The sequence below is a fragment of the Petaurus breviceps genome, unplaced genomic scaffold, assembly GCF_028583685.1.
Source record: "Petaurus breviceps papuanus isolate PSGF00001 unplaced genomic scaffold, PetGlider_PUasm1.0 90434, whole genome shotgun sequence".
NCBI classification, from domain to species: domain Eukaryota; kingdom Metazoa; phylum Chordata; class Mammalia; order Diprotodontia; family Petauridae; genus Petaurus; species Petaurus breviceps.
In genome coordinates, this window is record NW_027187251.1 from 2,928,892 (window position 1) to 2,943,962 (window position 15,071).

General features: G+C 38.7%; 1 protein-coding gene across 1 annotated transcript in view; it reads right to left on the reverse strand.

Annotated features, from left to right (window-relative positions):
- LOC138177557 (protein-cysteine N-palmitoyltransferase HHAT-like) overlaps positions 1-15,071 on the reverse strand; it is a 245,301-nt gene that overhangs the window by 137,117 nt on the left and 93,113 nt on the right. The window contains exon 2 of the mRNA XM_069108780.1: positions 1,363-1,564. Coding sequence (XP_068964881.1) covers positions 1,363-1,548 — 186 coding nt within the window. The 5' untranslated portion in view covers positions 1,549-1,564. The remainder of the gene's footprint in view (positions 1-1,362; positions 1,565-15,071) is intronic.

The window sequence follows — 15,071 nt, forward strand, 5'->3', positions numbered from 1 at the left end:
ACACACACACACACACACACACACACACACACACACACACACACACATATACACACACACAGGGCAGGGCACCAGCAAATCCAGTCTTCCGGCTTGCTGAGTAGACGAAGAAGGAAAAAATGGCACCCCACAGAATCACAGTGGCCCTTGATACCTATGGAATCATAAAGGAGATGAGACAATCTGACAAATAACATAATAAAAAAGTAGAAAGTGATAAGTGAATCAGAGAAATATAACAACTATGAGAGTTAAGAAGACTGAGCAGAAAAGGCTTTATGGCCATCAGAGTTGGCCCTTGAAAAATGGAAAGGATTTCATCAGAGATTGAGGCAGTGAAGGGGAATGGATCCCAGTTATGGAAGAAAAACTTAAACAAAACACAAAATCAGGAGAGGATAGGATGTGTTCAAAGGATGGCTGACATATTGAGCCCCTGAAGGGCTGTGTGAGATGAGGCAGGAATGTGGGAAAGGTCTTGAATGTTAGGCTGAGGTATCTGAACCTTCTAGTGTGCTGGAGTCAGCTTTAACCTGCTTGGAAGAGCTGGTTGTTAAATTTTCAAGGGTAGCATTTACATCTCAGAAATCAAGAACTGTTACTGATCAAAGCATGTTTTATTCTTTCATTAACTGTCTAGACTTTAACAGTGTTATCAATGCAGATTAAATATAAAATATGTGTGCATACATTTTGGGGAATGGAGTGATAATAAACATTTACCAGCACATCCCTTTACTGTTTGCTCAGGGAATTAAATCCTCATCGGCCTGGAGGCCTCATGAATAGAAGCAAAAACAACAACAAATACAACAGAAACAACTGGCATTGATATAGTACTTTAAGGTCTGCAAAGTATTTTAACCCATTATCTCATCTGAGCCTCATAAGAGCCCTGCACCACTCCCCTGAAATCACATTTTATTTACTTATACACCAACATGGGTTTTTGTTTTTTTGTTTGTTTTGTTACTGGTGTTTTAATCTCCAGCCCTTAGCACAATGTCTTGTACATACTAAGTGTCTGATCCATATCTGCTGATTGGTTTCTTGATGTTGCTTCCTCCCATTAAATGTAAGCTACTTGAAGACGGACTGTCTCACTTTCATATTTGTATGCTTGGCATCCTGAAGGGATTTAATAGGTCCCTATTGATTGATTACATTCAGGGTATCCTTAATCCAGTCTTGCCTCTGGGAATATGGGGTTTTGTGCACCCACCCAATATGACAAGGATTTGATTTCCTTAGTAGATATCAGGAAAAGTCCAGTGCCTGAGAGCCATCTCACAATCACCCTTCTCCTCCTGCCCAGCCTGCCCTCCGATCAGCCCAAAACAAAACAAAGCATCTTATGCTCACCAAACTGTCATGAATGAAGGGGACTGACAGAAGCTTCCGGACTCTATTCTCCACTGTCACTCCTACCCAGTTCAGCGCTGCCCAGTACCACAGATAGTCATGCCCTCCATGCCAATAACTCACAAATGCAAAGGTCATCGCTGTGGAAAACAGCATTCTTAGCACTCCCCGGCGGGAGCCTCCCATCGGGATATAGATGTATCTGCAGAAACAACAAAGGGAGGATTGTACATCTTCATCCATTTACACCTTTAATATTCAACACTTAAGTAATAGGCATGTGTTTTAAATGTTGAGGCTCAGTGGATAAAGTACTGGATATGGAGTCAGGAAAATCTGAGTTCAAATCCAGCCTCAGAAACTTGTAATGCTGAGCAAGTCACTTAACCTCTGATTATCTGACAAAAGGATCCACTGAAGAAGGAAATGACAAACCACACTAGTCTCTTTACCAAGGAAACCCCATTGACAGATGGTCTATAGGGTCACAAAGAGGTTTTTTTTTGTTTTTTTTTTTATCAATATTTCAAATTATTTATTTATTTTTAGTTTTCAACATTCATTTCCACAAGATTTTGAGTTACAAATTTTCTCCCCATCTTTTCCCTCTACCCCCACCCCAAAATAGTGAGCCTACTTAATACCCCTTCCCCCAGTTTGATCTCTCCTATACCTTCCCCCATCCCCACCCCCAACTTTCTAGTAGGTCAAGATGGATTTCTATACCCCAGTAACTGTGTATCTTATTTCCCAGTTGCATGTAAAAAACATTTTTTTTTTTAACATTTGTTTCTAAAACTTTGATTTCCATATTCTTTCCCTTCTTCCCTCCTTACCCACTCCCACTGGGAAGATAAGCAATTCAATATAGGTTGTACATGTGTAGTTATGCAAAACATTTCCACAGTAGTTATATTGTGAAAGACTAACTATATTTCCCTCCATCCTATCCCACCCCCACTTATTCTATTGTCTATTTTGACACTGTTCCTTTTCAAAAGTGTTTGTTTCTAACTATCCTCTCCCCTAATCTGCCCTCCCTTCTATCACTCCCTCCTCTTATCCTCTTCCCCCTTACTCACCAGTAGGGTAAAATACCCAGTTGAGTGTGTATGTTATTTCCTCCTTAAGCCAAATTCAATGAGAGTAAGGTTGGCCTATTCCCTCTCACCTTCCTTCTCTTCCCCTCCATTGTAACAGTTTTTTCTTACCTCTTTTATGAGATAATTTTCCCTATTCTGTCTCTCCCTTTCTCCCTCTCCCAATATATTCCCCTCTCACCTCTTAATTTTATTTTTTAGATATCATCCCTTCATATTCAACTCATTCTGTGGTGCCTGTCTATGTATACATGTACACACATATGCACACATTCAAATATATATTTATACACATATACACCCTCCTATACATACATATATATGTATGTGTGTGTATACACACACACACACACACACACATAGATATTCCCTTCAACTATCCTCATACTGAGAGAAGTCTCATGAGTTACAATTATTGTTTTTCCATGAAGGAATAGAAATAGTTCAAATTTAATGAGTTCCTTAGGATTTATTTTTCCTGTTTACTTTCTCATGCTTCTCTTGTTTCCTGTATTTGAAAGTCAAATTTTCTGTTCAGATCTATTTTTTTCATCAAGAATGCTTGATAATCCTCTGTTTCATTGAATGACCATATTTTCCCCTGAAGCATTATACTTAGTTTTTCTGGGTAGGTGATTCTTGGTTTTAATCCTAGCTCCTTTGACCTCTGGAATATCATATTCCAAACCCATCAATCCCTTAATGTAGAAGCTGCTAGATCTTGTGTTATCCTGATTATGTTTCCACAATACTCAAATTGTTTCTTTCTGACTGCTTGCAGTATTTTCTCCTTGACCTGGGAACTATGGAATTTGGCTATAATATTCCTAGGCATTTCTTTTTGGGATCTTTTTTAAGAGGCAATCAGTAAATTCTTTCAATTTCTATTTTGCCCTCTTGTTCTAGAATATCAGGGCAGTCTTGCCTGGCAATTTCTTGAAAGATGATATCTAAGCTCTTTTTTTGATCATGGCTTTCAGGTAGTCCAATAATTTTAAAATTATCTCTCCTGGATCTATTTTCCAGGTCAGTGGTTTTTCCAATGACATATTTCACACTGCCTTCTATTTTTTCATTCATTTGTATTTGTTTTATAGCATCTTGATTTCTCATAAAGTCATTATCTTCCATTTCTTCCAATCCAATTTTGAAGGAATTATTTTCTTCAGTGAGCTTTTCAAATTCCTTTTCCATCTGACCAATTTGACTTTTTAAGGCATTCTTCTCCTCATTGGCTTTTTGGGCCCCTTTTGCCATTTGAGCTAGCTTATTTTTTAAGGTGTTATTTTTTTCAGTGTATTTTTGGGTCTCCTTTTGGAGGCTGTTACTCACTTTTCATGATTTTCTTGCATCATCCTCTTTTCTCTTCCTAATTTTTCCTCTACTTCTCTTATGTGATTTTCAAAATCCTTCTTGAGCTCCTCCATGGTCTGTAAACAGTTTATCTTTCTCTTGGAAGCTTTTGATGCAGGAGTTTTGACTTTGTTGTCTTCTTCTCATTCCATGTTTTGATCCTTTTTGTCCCCCAAAAAAAGGATTTTATGGTCTGACTGCACTTCCTCTGCTTGCTCATCTTGCCAGTCAATTACTTGACTTTTGGGATCTTTGCCGTGGTAGAACTCTGCTTCCAGAGTGGAGAGAGATTTGTCCCAAATCACTGGGATTTTCACAGTTGTTGTCAGAAGTCTGGGGAGGGCACCCTCTCTACAGCTATCACAAGCTCTGGCAAACCAGCCACACACCCCAGGACCACCACCCAAGACTGTAATCCAGATCCAAGCTGGGTCAAAGCAACAGTGATTACCTTCTGAACGGTCACTTGGCCCCCCCTATGACCTACAGGCCAGGAGCTCTGGAGACAGCTGTGTGGCAGCAGCCCCAGCAGCCGCAGCCACTATGCCTCCACCACCTCTCGCCCTGGGGGCAGGAAACAGATTGTGCTCTTCTGTCACCCTTTTTCAACAGAGTTCCCTACTGACCTTTTACTTTCTCTTTGGTGTTTATGGGTTGAGAAGTCTGGAAACTGCCATAGCTGCCAGTGATTCACTCTTCTGAAGTCTTCTCAGGCTGCTCTGGGTCACAGGTCAGATCTGCCCTAGGTCTGGGACCATTCAGCTCACGAAAGGACTGTGCTCAGCTCCCAGCCTAGTGTGATAGACCCTTCCTGTCAGCCTACCAGGCTGCTTTCAGCAGGAGATTTATTTCTCTCTGTTACTTTGTGGGTTCTATAGCTCTTTTTCACAGGTATTGGAGGTGGTTGGAGCAGGAGCTCAGACAAGTTCCTGTTTTTACTGTCATCTTGGCTCAACCCCCAAGAGTTTTAAATATTAAGCCTGGCTGCAATAAATATGAAGTTCAAAATTTTAAATTTTTTAATGAAAATATCTAAATTTTAACAAAAAATAGTGAGAAGAATGGCATTATTATACATATTTTTGCAAATGTAATGTCTGGTTTAATTTAAAACAGGTGGATTTTCATATCTGCTACTGCATTTAACCTGTTGCTATATAATGTTTTGGTTGAAATATATAAAGAAAATCTGGCCTTTACAAATGTATGATTGGAAAAGGGAGGTGTAGTTTAATAGGCAAACAATATCTTAGTATTAATATGAAAATTACTTTGACATCTTGGACACCCTGAAATGGTCTCAGGGACCCTAATCCCACTGGCCCTTAGGCCATACTTTGATAACCACTGATCTAGACCAACACTTTCATTTTACAGATGGGGAAACTGAGGCATAGGGCAGTAAAGTGCCTTGCCCATGGTTAGATAAGTACTAAGTGTTATTGGTAGGATTTGAAACCAGGTACTTTGACTCCAGAGTCCATATTAATTCCAAAGGTCACCTACTCCAACCCCAAAACAAACCATGAATCCCATTCCTTTAAAATGGTTATCTAGCTTAAATACCTTCAGTAACAGGACATTCACTTACCCCTGACTTAGTCCATTCCATGTTGAGGTACCCCACAGCCAATTAAAGGGTACCTCTAATATTTTTTACTTTTTTATATGTTTATTTTTAGTTTTCACCATTCATTTCCACAAGATTTTGAGTTACAAATTTTCTCCCTGTCTTTCCCCTACCTGCCACCCCCAAATAGTGAGCCTGCTGAATACCCTTTCCCTCAATTTGTTATCTCTTATGCAGTTCAATTTAACATCATCATTCTAAGGCACCTAGGTGGTGCAATGGATAGAATGCTGGGGCCTGGAGTCAGAAAGACCTGAGTTCGAATCTAGTGTCAGACACTTACTAGCTGTGTGACCTCTGGAAAGTTATTTAACCTCTGTTTCCCTCAATTTCCTCAATTGTAAAATGGGGATCATAATAGCTCCTATGCCTCAGGGTTGTTGGGAAGTTCAAATGAGACAATATTTGTAAAGAACTTAGCACAATGCCTGGCACATGGTAGGTACTATAAAAATGGTAACTATCATCATCATCATAAGTAATACTTCTATAGTGATTTACATGTTATCTTATTTGATCTTTGCAACAACTCCTGCTAGGTAGAATATCACCATCTCATAAACGAGGAAACAGAGGTTGAAGGAGATTATATGACTTGTCCAAGGCCACAGTCAATCAGTGACTAAGGCAGGATCTTTATTCAGGTCTCCCTGATATCGAGTCCAATACCCTATCCAATAACACCCAGCTGCCCAACATTAAGCACCTACTATATTCAGAGCATTGCATGAAGATCTAGAAGACAGAGTTCAGATAAAGCATAGTCACTACCCTGATGGAGTTTATAGTCTAGTAAGTGGACAAAATACATATATGATAACTAGGATGGCCAATATATATCTGCTAGAAGCATACAAAAAGCCTAAATGAGGTCTCAGAGGAAAGGTAAAAAATATGCTGACCACAAAATCACAAACTTGAAAGCTGGAGAAGACTTTTGATGCAATCGTGCACATAGCAGACATTTTAAAAAACTTTTCTTGAATTGAACTGAGTAGAATTGAACTCGAGTAGAGGTTAGCTTTCTATTATTACCAGAGATGCTTCATGTGGGATTCATGCTTTGAGTAGGGATTGGAGAATGGAAAACAAAGCACTTATTAATTGCCTATTTGGTGCTAGGCAGCTCAAACTTTACAGTCTTCTCCAACTGTAGAATTCTGATGACTATATGACCTCACTCAATCCCTTCACTTTACAGATGAGAAAACATTGCTAGAGATCATGTTGTTCCCTGGTCAGAGACAGAATGAAAGGGAAGGAGTTCTAAACCAATCTCACTCTCCCAGGCAGGTTATCCAGAATCCACAAGTAAGAAAGCAACACTGAGGATAGCAGGTCCTCCATGTGACAAAGGCACCAACCAAAAGTAAACTATTGAATAACCATGAGGCTATGCTCTAACATGGGAAGAGCTACTGGAGTTCATACTGGGGTTGAAGTATCCTTAGATTTTGCCAAGGAGTTACTAAGATCCTAGGGATTCCAATCAACTGTTATCATGACTTCTTCCCATTAGTCATCACAACTCTCCATTAGGACTTGGTGGACAATTTCTAACCACCATTACCATCCTTATCAGCAACTCTCTGCTGCCCCTCCCTGATACACTCTTTTCTCTCTACAATCTGAGAGAATAGTCTTCTCTCAAGAATGATTATATTTCTGCTATGAAGGAAATAGAAAAGGGCTCATTTTCTCCTTCCCAAAGCAAGAATATTCTGGAAAAAAAAAAAACTATATAAATATTTAAGTAGTGGGTTCAAAGCTGACCTCAGTCACTAAATAGCTTGTGTGACCCTAGGCAAGTCACTTATCCTCCATCTGATTCAGTTTCCTAATTTGTAAAATGAGGATAATAACAGCACCAACTTCCCAGGGTTGTTGTGTGGATAAAATGAGTTAATATTTGTAAAGTGCTTTGCAAACCTTAAAACACTATATAAATGCTAACTATTATTATAAATGCATAAAATAAAATACATAGAATTATAAAGGAAACTAGTTATATTTAAATGCAGTTACCAAAAATATTTTTAAAAACAAGTTCACAGACTCTTGATCTAAAGAAAACCTACTTTAAAAATTCCTCTATTGCTCTTTTCTCATCCAATTTCTCTGATTTAAAATTCAGGCTTTTGTGTATCCATTTCTTTTAAAGCAAAGCATACTTGAAAGTGTTAAAATTATTCATATAATCAGACCTGCTATGGCATTGGTGCATGAAGCTTGGCAAAGAAATCTCCGTTCCCCAAAGGGGGCATGTTTCTATGGAGGTGAAGAACCAGGGAATCTGATAACCATATAGACATCTATTGCAGGTATCTCCACACAATGCAGCTATGTCACTTTCCCTTCTGTATGACGACTTACAGAAATCTCAGAAATTCCTTTTTTTCTAGGAACTAATTGATGACAATTTTCTAGGACCACTGAGATGCGCTGATTTAGAGCCTGAAGACTGGCCTAAGCCCCAACCTTAAAGGTAAACATTCATCTGTCTTTACTCAGCCTCTGGAAGGTGGCAAACACAACCGAAGATTAGGTATTGACATCAACAAAGATATGTTTATCTTATAAATGCCTCCAAGTCTGGGATCAATATAAATAGTAACATACCTTTGTGTGACTATGTACATATAGGGAGGGGTAGGAGTCCTAACAGTAGTACTTTCTCCTGGAGATTCATAGGACTTAAATGCAAAATGCAATGTACTGATCCCTATGTTTCAATGACATTTCTGCCACCTACTAGCTATGAGACCTTGGGCAAGTCTCTCAATCTCTTTGGGACTCAATTGTCTTGTCTGTAAAATTAGAAGGTTGAATTAGATGATGTTTAAGGGCTCCTTCTTAATTTTGCAACAGAACCAAGCAACCATACCCTTGGTACAATTTTTTTTTTTTAAGCAACCGGGGTTAAGTAACTTGCTCAAGGTTATACGGCCAGTTATTTCTGGGTGTGGTGCTAAGTATCTGAGCCCGGATTTGATCCCCAGGTCATCCTGACACTGGAGCCAGTGCTCTTACTCGCTGAGCCACTTGGCCGCCCCACCTTGGTACAATTTTCCACATAAGAACAAAATAAACATTATTTCTTTCTATCAATGATTGGGTAAATTTAAGGTTTGAAATACTGGCACTCAAAGCAATAAGCTTAATTAAACTCACCAAGAGAAAGCAGAATAAAATAGCCCTTGAATCACATTTTTAAAACAAATTCATTGTGCAGAAGATCCTCAGATACAAAATGCTATGGGAAGAAATCCCAGGATACTTCTTCAGGCGGGGGGAGGGTGTAGAAAAACCTAGAGCACTATAAGACCCTGGGATTAAGAAAAGGACTTCATCTGGAATAAGTTCATTGCTTATAGGCCATGAGAAGCCTTTGGTAACTTCTTATTATAACTAATTATTCTGTTAAAGGAGGTGCTAAGTTCATATGTTTCTATGCTGCTAAAAAAAATACAAGAGCTGTCAGTGCTCTCTCAATTTTTCTGCCCTAGGACAAAGCCCTGATCATTTTGCAGCTGTTTTGTGGCTCTGAGATGTTGCATATTGCCAAAGACAGGGTCACTGTCTTTCTTGGCCTGCACTAAACAGCCATGCCTAGAGCACAAGCCTCTTGATTACATTTATATTTAGTTTTGACCCTGTTGGAATCCATAAACACATAGAATGATAAACTTTCCTAAAGATGAACCACTGCAGATTGTCTTATATAATGAGGATGTATCAGTTATGTTATGCATATAACATATAGTATATAATTGCCCAGTTATATACTTCATCTCTCCAAGTGACACCCAATGATGAGTACCAGTGTAGCTCCTCTACAGGCCTCTGATATCTGGAGAAAGCAATACCCTGTCATTTATTGATAGGAAAATATTCAAGCAGAGAGATACACCCTCTTCTCCTTGATCCTCTTTTCTCTGTAGATTTCTGTGACACTGTTCTCTCCTAATCCTCTCCCTATTCATTTGACTCCTCCTTCTTAGTCTCCTTTGCTGACTATTCATCTAGATCACCTGTGCTAATTTTAAGGGTCCCCCAGGACTCTGTCCTGGGCCTCATTTCTTCTTCCTCCATATTATTTCACAACAAAAATCTCAGATTACTTTTATTCTAGGATCTAATCAATGACAATTTGACCAGAACATTGAGATGTGTTAGATTAGAGATTGAAGATGGGTCTAACCCCTAACTGAAAGATGAATGTCCATCTGCCTTTATTCAACCTCTGAAAGGCAGCAAACACAAAACACTATCTGATAATAATAATACATCAACTCTCATGGATTCAATTATGACAGTTTTGCAAATCTTATTTAGTCCTAATCTTGTTCCTGACATCTCCAACTACCCATTGAATATTTTGAACTGTTTCCCTTGTAAAAATCTTAAATTCAACACATCCAAAATTGAACTCGTTATCACCCCTTGTTCTGCAAACTCACCCCTTTTCCTATTTCCTGTCAACTACATAAGGTCCCACTATCCCCCTAGTCACTCAGCCTCAATACCTAGGTTCATCTCAACTCTTCTCTCTCTGCTCACTCCCCATATCCAATTGCTTGCCAAGTTCTGCCATTTCTGCCCCCACAACATTTCTCATCTATGCCCTCTTCTCTCCTCTGACACTGCCCATGTCCTGGGTAGGCCCTGTCTCATCACACATGAACCAGTTAAACAGTTTCTTGGTTAGTTAGTCTCTCTGCCTTGAGTTTCTCCCTACTCTTTTATTTTAAAGCAATCGGGGTTAAGTAACTTGCTCAAGGTTACACAGCCAGTTATTTCTGGGTGTGGTGCTGAGTATCTGAGCCCAGATTTGATCCCCAGGTCACCCTGACACTGGAGCCGGTGCTTTTACTTGCTGAGCCACCTGGCTGCCCCTTCTCCCTACTCTTAATCCAGCCTCTGCTCAGTTATCAAAGGGATATTCCTGACTTGCAAGTCTGATCGTGTCACTTGCCTATTCAATTAACTCTGGTGATCCTTGTTGCCTCCAGGATCAAACACAAAATCCTCTGCTTGGTTTATATAACCTTCCTTAACCTAATCCCTTACTACCTTTTCAGTTTTTGTAAGCCTAACTCCCTTCCACTTCTGCAGATTCTGAAATCTATTGTCATTGGCCTCCTTGGTGTTCCTCACAGAAGACACATCATCTCCCAACTCTGAATGTTTTCACTGACTAGTTGTCTCTCCTCATCTCTGCCTCCTACCTTCCCTGGATTCCTTTAAGTCTCACCTTCTGCAATCAACCTCCCTAATCCCCCTCTCAGTTGATCATCTCCAATTTATCCTGTCTGGATCTTATTTGTACACAGTTGTTTACATATCTTCATCCCCATTATACTGTTAATGCCTTAAGAGCAGGGATTACCTTCTGCATTTTTCTGTATTCCCAGCACTTAGCACTGGGCCTGGCAAGTAGGGAGTGCTCATTAAATGCTAGTTGTCTGACCTCACTGTTTACTGAGCCATTAGGGCTAACTAGCAATTGGCAAGAACACTGGACCAAGATAGAATTTTATCTCAGTGCAGAATCCTGTGGGGTTAAAGTTGAAAGGAACCTAAGAGATCATCTAATTCAATTTGCTTATTTTACAGACTGAAAAAAAACTGAAATCTAGGAAGCTGAAATGATATACCTTCCCCTAAGAATCAGAGACTCACCTGCCAAAGCCCGGGCTATCGGTTATTTCTTTTCCTATAATCCTAGGCTTCACCTTACTATTGGGAACCTCTCCTGAGGGCTACCTGGTTGGTGTTCAGTGCTCAAATTCTACCTCCTTACTTAATCATTATCTAAATAATCTCCCCCTTCCAACCATGTGGAGAGTAGTGAAAGGAGTGTCCTTGGAGTAGTTAATGAAGTTCTTCCCATCATATAAAAAATAATAATTCAACCTAAGGCCCAGTTCACAAGAAGAAACCTATTTCTTCAAAGTAACTCCACTCTGGGTAGTTAATAGGAACTCAATTCCACAATTCAACCAGCATTTATTAAGCACCTACTATGTTCAAAGAACATAGGAGATCCAGAGGGAAAAAAAATAGTTCTTGTCTTCAAGGATCTTACATTTTTTCTAAATTCCTGGCAACTGTCATTTCATTTATAATCTCCATGTTGCTAACTGTCATATGCTCTTGCTGCTGGTAATGAGGGAGGGAAAATAGTAATTTGTCTTTCTTTAACACTGACACCAGGTTAATCCTCCTGGAGATGCCCCCTCTGCTTTTCCAAGATTCAAGGCAGAATTGTGACTTTAAAATACTCGTACTTGCAAGGGAAATAAGGCAAAAGCACCAAATCTACCAAGTATATAGAATTACTGAGTTGCAAGCCCAAGAATTCAATATCGGTATTCTCTTCATCTGACTTTAAGGACCTGATAAATCCCTCAGACAAAACTAGTTCCCATTCCCAACTTATTAGCACCTGTCTGTTGATCTTGGAGTCCCTTTCAGCTCTAAATCTGTGATCTTCTGATCTGTCATTTTGTCTTAGAAGAAATCTTAGCCTATGTCTACCCAATAGCTTAGTGTATACTTGACTCTCAGTTCTTCTTTCCCTAGGTCTTGAGATGCTACTGGCTCCTCTCACTTTTATGGTCACGATGTTGGTATGGTACAAAGGTTTTCCACAAGTCCCTTAAATTAACACACAACACACCAACTTTAACAGATTGATTCTAATCCCATATTGCTTTCCTCACCCCAGAGGAACAATGACACATAAAGAATGTAGATTGAATCTTATTAATATACAATTTCTATTAAAAAAAAGCAAGAGATCATTTCTTTTCACCATGCTTAACACATGAATAACAGTTATTAGTGTCCAAACTGGAAGGGGTTGGTCCATCATCTTCAGGAAAAGAAAGAACTAGTCTCAGAGTCAGAATATAAAAACCTATAATAGATCAGCAGTAAAGAAACATCTGGTTTTCCATTTTATTTTGTCTTACAGGCTGCCTGAAGCTCTCCAAGGTACTGACCAAACTGGCTCTAGACTAGACAGACCATAGTTCGTATTTCCATTGCCTTTTTTTCAAATCTACAGCTGATCTATTACACAAATCCCCAATCCTGCATACATCTTTGGGTATCAGACTAGGCACTGCCTAAAGCCTAATTTCTCATTCTTAGGGAAAAAAATCACAGATAAGCTAACAATCAGTTGTTAGAGAGAAAGGGATAGGGGCCAGGGGACTAGAGGTAGGAAAGCATGTAATATACTCTTAACATCAAGTCTGCTTCATGTAGCTCATAAAGGGATTTTAATAAGTATAGCCAGCAGTTGGTTAATTGGAGACTGTAATTTTTATAGTCTCCAGGAGACCATGATGGGTTGGCTTTCAAAGGATTTGGTATATTTTGCACTGCGTAATTCTCAGTCCCCTTAGTGAAAGATGCAGAATGCGAGTCTTGTATTCCACTCTGAAAAATTACCCATTAAAAACACTGTGTCCTACTTGGCAAACAGAGTGATGTGAAATTTACAAAACGGAAATTAAACTCTAGCTATATTTAGTAATATTTAAGTCTCTAGGTTCATTTAATTAGACATCAACATTAAAAGAACATATCATGTGTTTCCATTACCCATGGCTGGTGGTTTGGTTGATGCCTGGTGCTGAGGTTGTTTCAAGATCAAACCCCTTATAAGTCAATCAATTTTGCACAAGAATAACACTATTTTCCAACTTCACTCCCAAAGTCAGCCATCTTTTAGGGTATAATCTGTGGATAGGGAACAGGAGTTCTCAAAGATATATACCTTTTCTTCACATGAAGGACAGGAAGAAGGGATGAAGTGTTTGTCTAGATCACTTCATTCAGTCGCTACAACTGTCAGAGAACAAAATAAAATAACAAAAAAAAATTTCATGGCATATACATTACTTAAGTACCATCTTCCTATGCAAGGGATATAAATTTCTGTCACTGACCATCAAGTTTTTGAGATAGGATTCATTCATACACCAAAAGCAATTTTATTTTGGATGTTAGGTGATCTGACTTGTTTTTCCAGAGAAGTTCTATTATATACAAATACTAAACTTGAAAATTTCTCCAGTGTTAAACTTGGATTCATTTCAACAAACATTTATTTCCTAAGCCCTTCCTTCTATATGCACAGTGCTAGACAGTGGATATATTGAGGCAGATTTTTTTTTAAAGCTCTAACCTCACGGAGCTTACCTCTCCCAAGGAATATAAAATGTAAGCTAATTTGAGAAGGGAAAGAGGATTAACAGCTATGAGATTAGGACAAGTTTCATGGAGGAGGTAAGCACCTGAGCTGAAATTTGACAGAGGCTAGGGATTCTCAGTAGAGATGAGGACAGGGTATGTTCCAAATATGGAACACAGATTGTGCAAAACACCAAGGCGGAAGATGAAATGCTGTTCCCTGAACTTAGCAAAAAGATTAGCTTGACTGTAATACTTTCTATAGAATTGATGCTTCATATGTGGCTTGACTTGGATGACCTGTGGGGTCCTTTATAGTTCCAAGGTTCAATGATTTTGTTATATCGCAGCCATTTAGCTCAGTTTGTTAATGCTAAGGAGGAAAAGGCCATGGCATGGAACTCAACTCAATTCAATTCAACACATATTTATCAAATGCCTACTATTACAAGGTATGACACAAGCCCTGGAGATAAAAGAAAAAAAACCACAAGAGTCCTTCAGTTCAAGAAGCTTTAGCAAGTTAGTTGGGTTCTATTCTAAGGTCAAAGGCTCTAACCAGGATCACTTCAGGATCCCACTGCCTTCAAGGATCATGAAAGAAATAAAGAGAAATATGGGATCTATATTGGGAATAGTTTCATTTTTTTCAATAGTTTTAAAAGAGAAAGAAAATAAGAGGGAATAGTTCTAAAGAAGAACTAAAGAAGAAGGAGAAGGAATTTAGAATTTCTCATAACTAGAGTGAGCCTGAAGAAGCATAAGCAAAAATGCTGGGAGTGTAGAGGAAGGAAAGATGGATTGAACACAAAGACATTCACACACAGAGTGAGATGGAGAAATACATTTAATTCACCTGTGATATAGGAAGTAGGGAAAGTTATAAAAACAGAATAGAACTTAAGAGGGAGGGTAGTATTAGGGAAGAAATAGTCAAAAGCAAAATCTACTTCAGAAGAAAACCAAAAATGAGGAATTAAAAGGAGAGAAAGCAATGATCCAACTCTGGCCCAGTTGGAGAGAGGAAGGGCAGAGTAAAGGGATCAGAATACTTCAATTATAGATTATTTGAATTAATTACATTTCTTTTCTTTCATTATCTTCTTATTTTTATATAAAGATAAGAGTGGAGGTGAGCCAAAGAGAAAAAAAAAGTAAAAGTAGCTATAATGGAAGAACAAACACATTTAAGTTTTGCAAAGCATTTTATATACATTATCTCATTTGATCATTATACAAATATGTGAAGCATATTTTATTCATTGTTATTCACATTTAACAATTAAGAAAAATTAGGTTGAGAGAGCTTAAGTGAATTGCCTAGGATCACACAGCTTGTTAATATCTGAAGTATTCACTGAACCCAGGTCTTCCAAACTTGAAGTCTGGGACTCTATTTGCTATGTCAAGCTGTTCCTCTC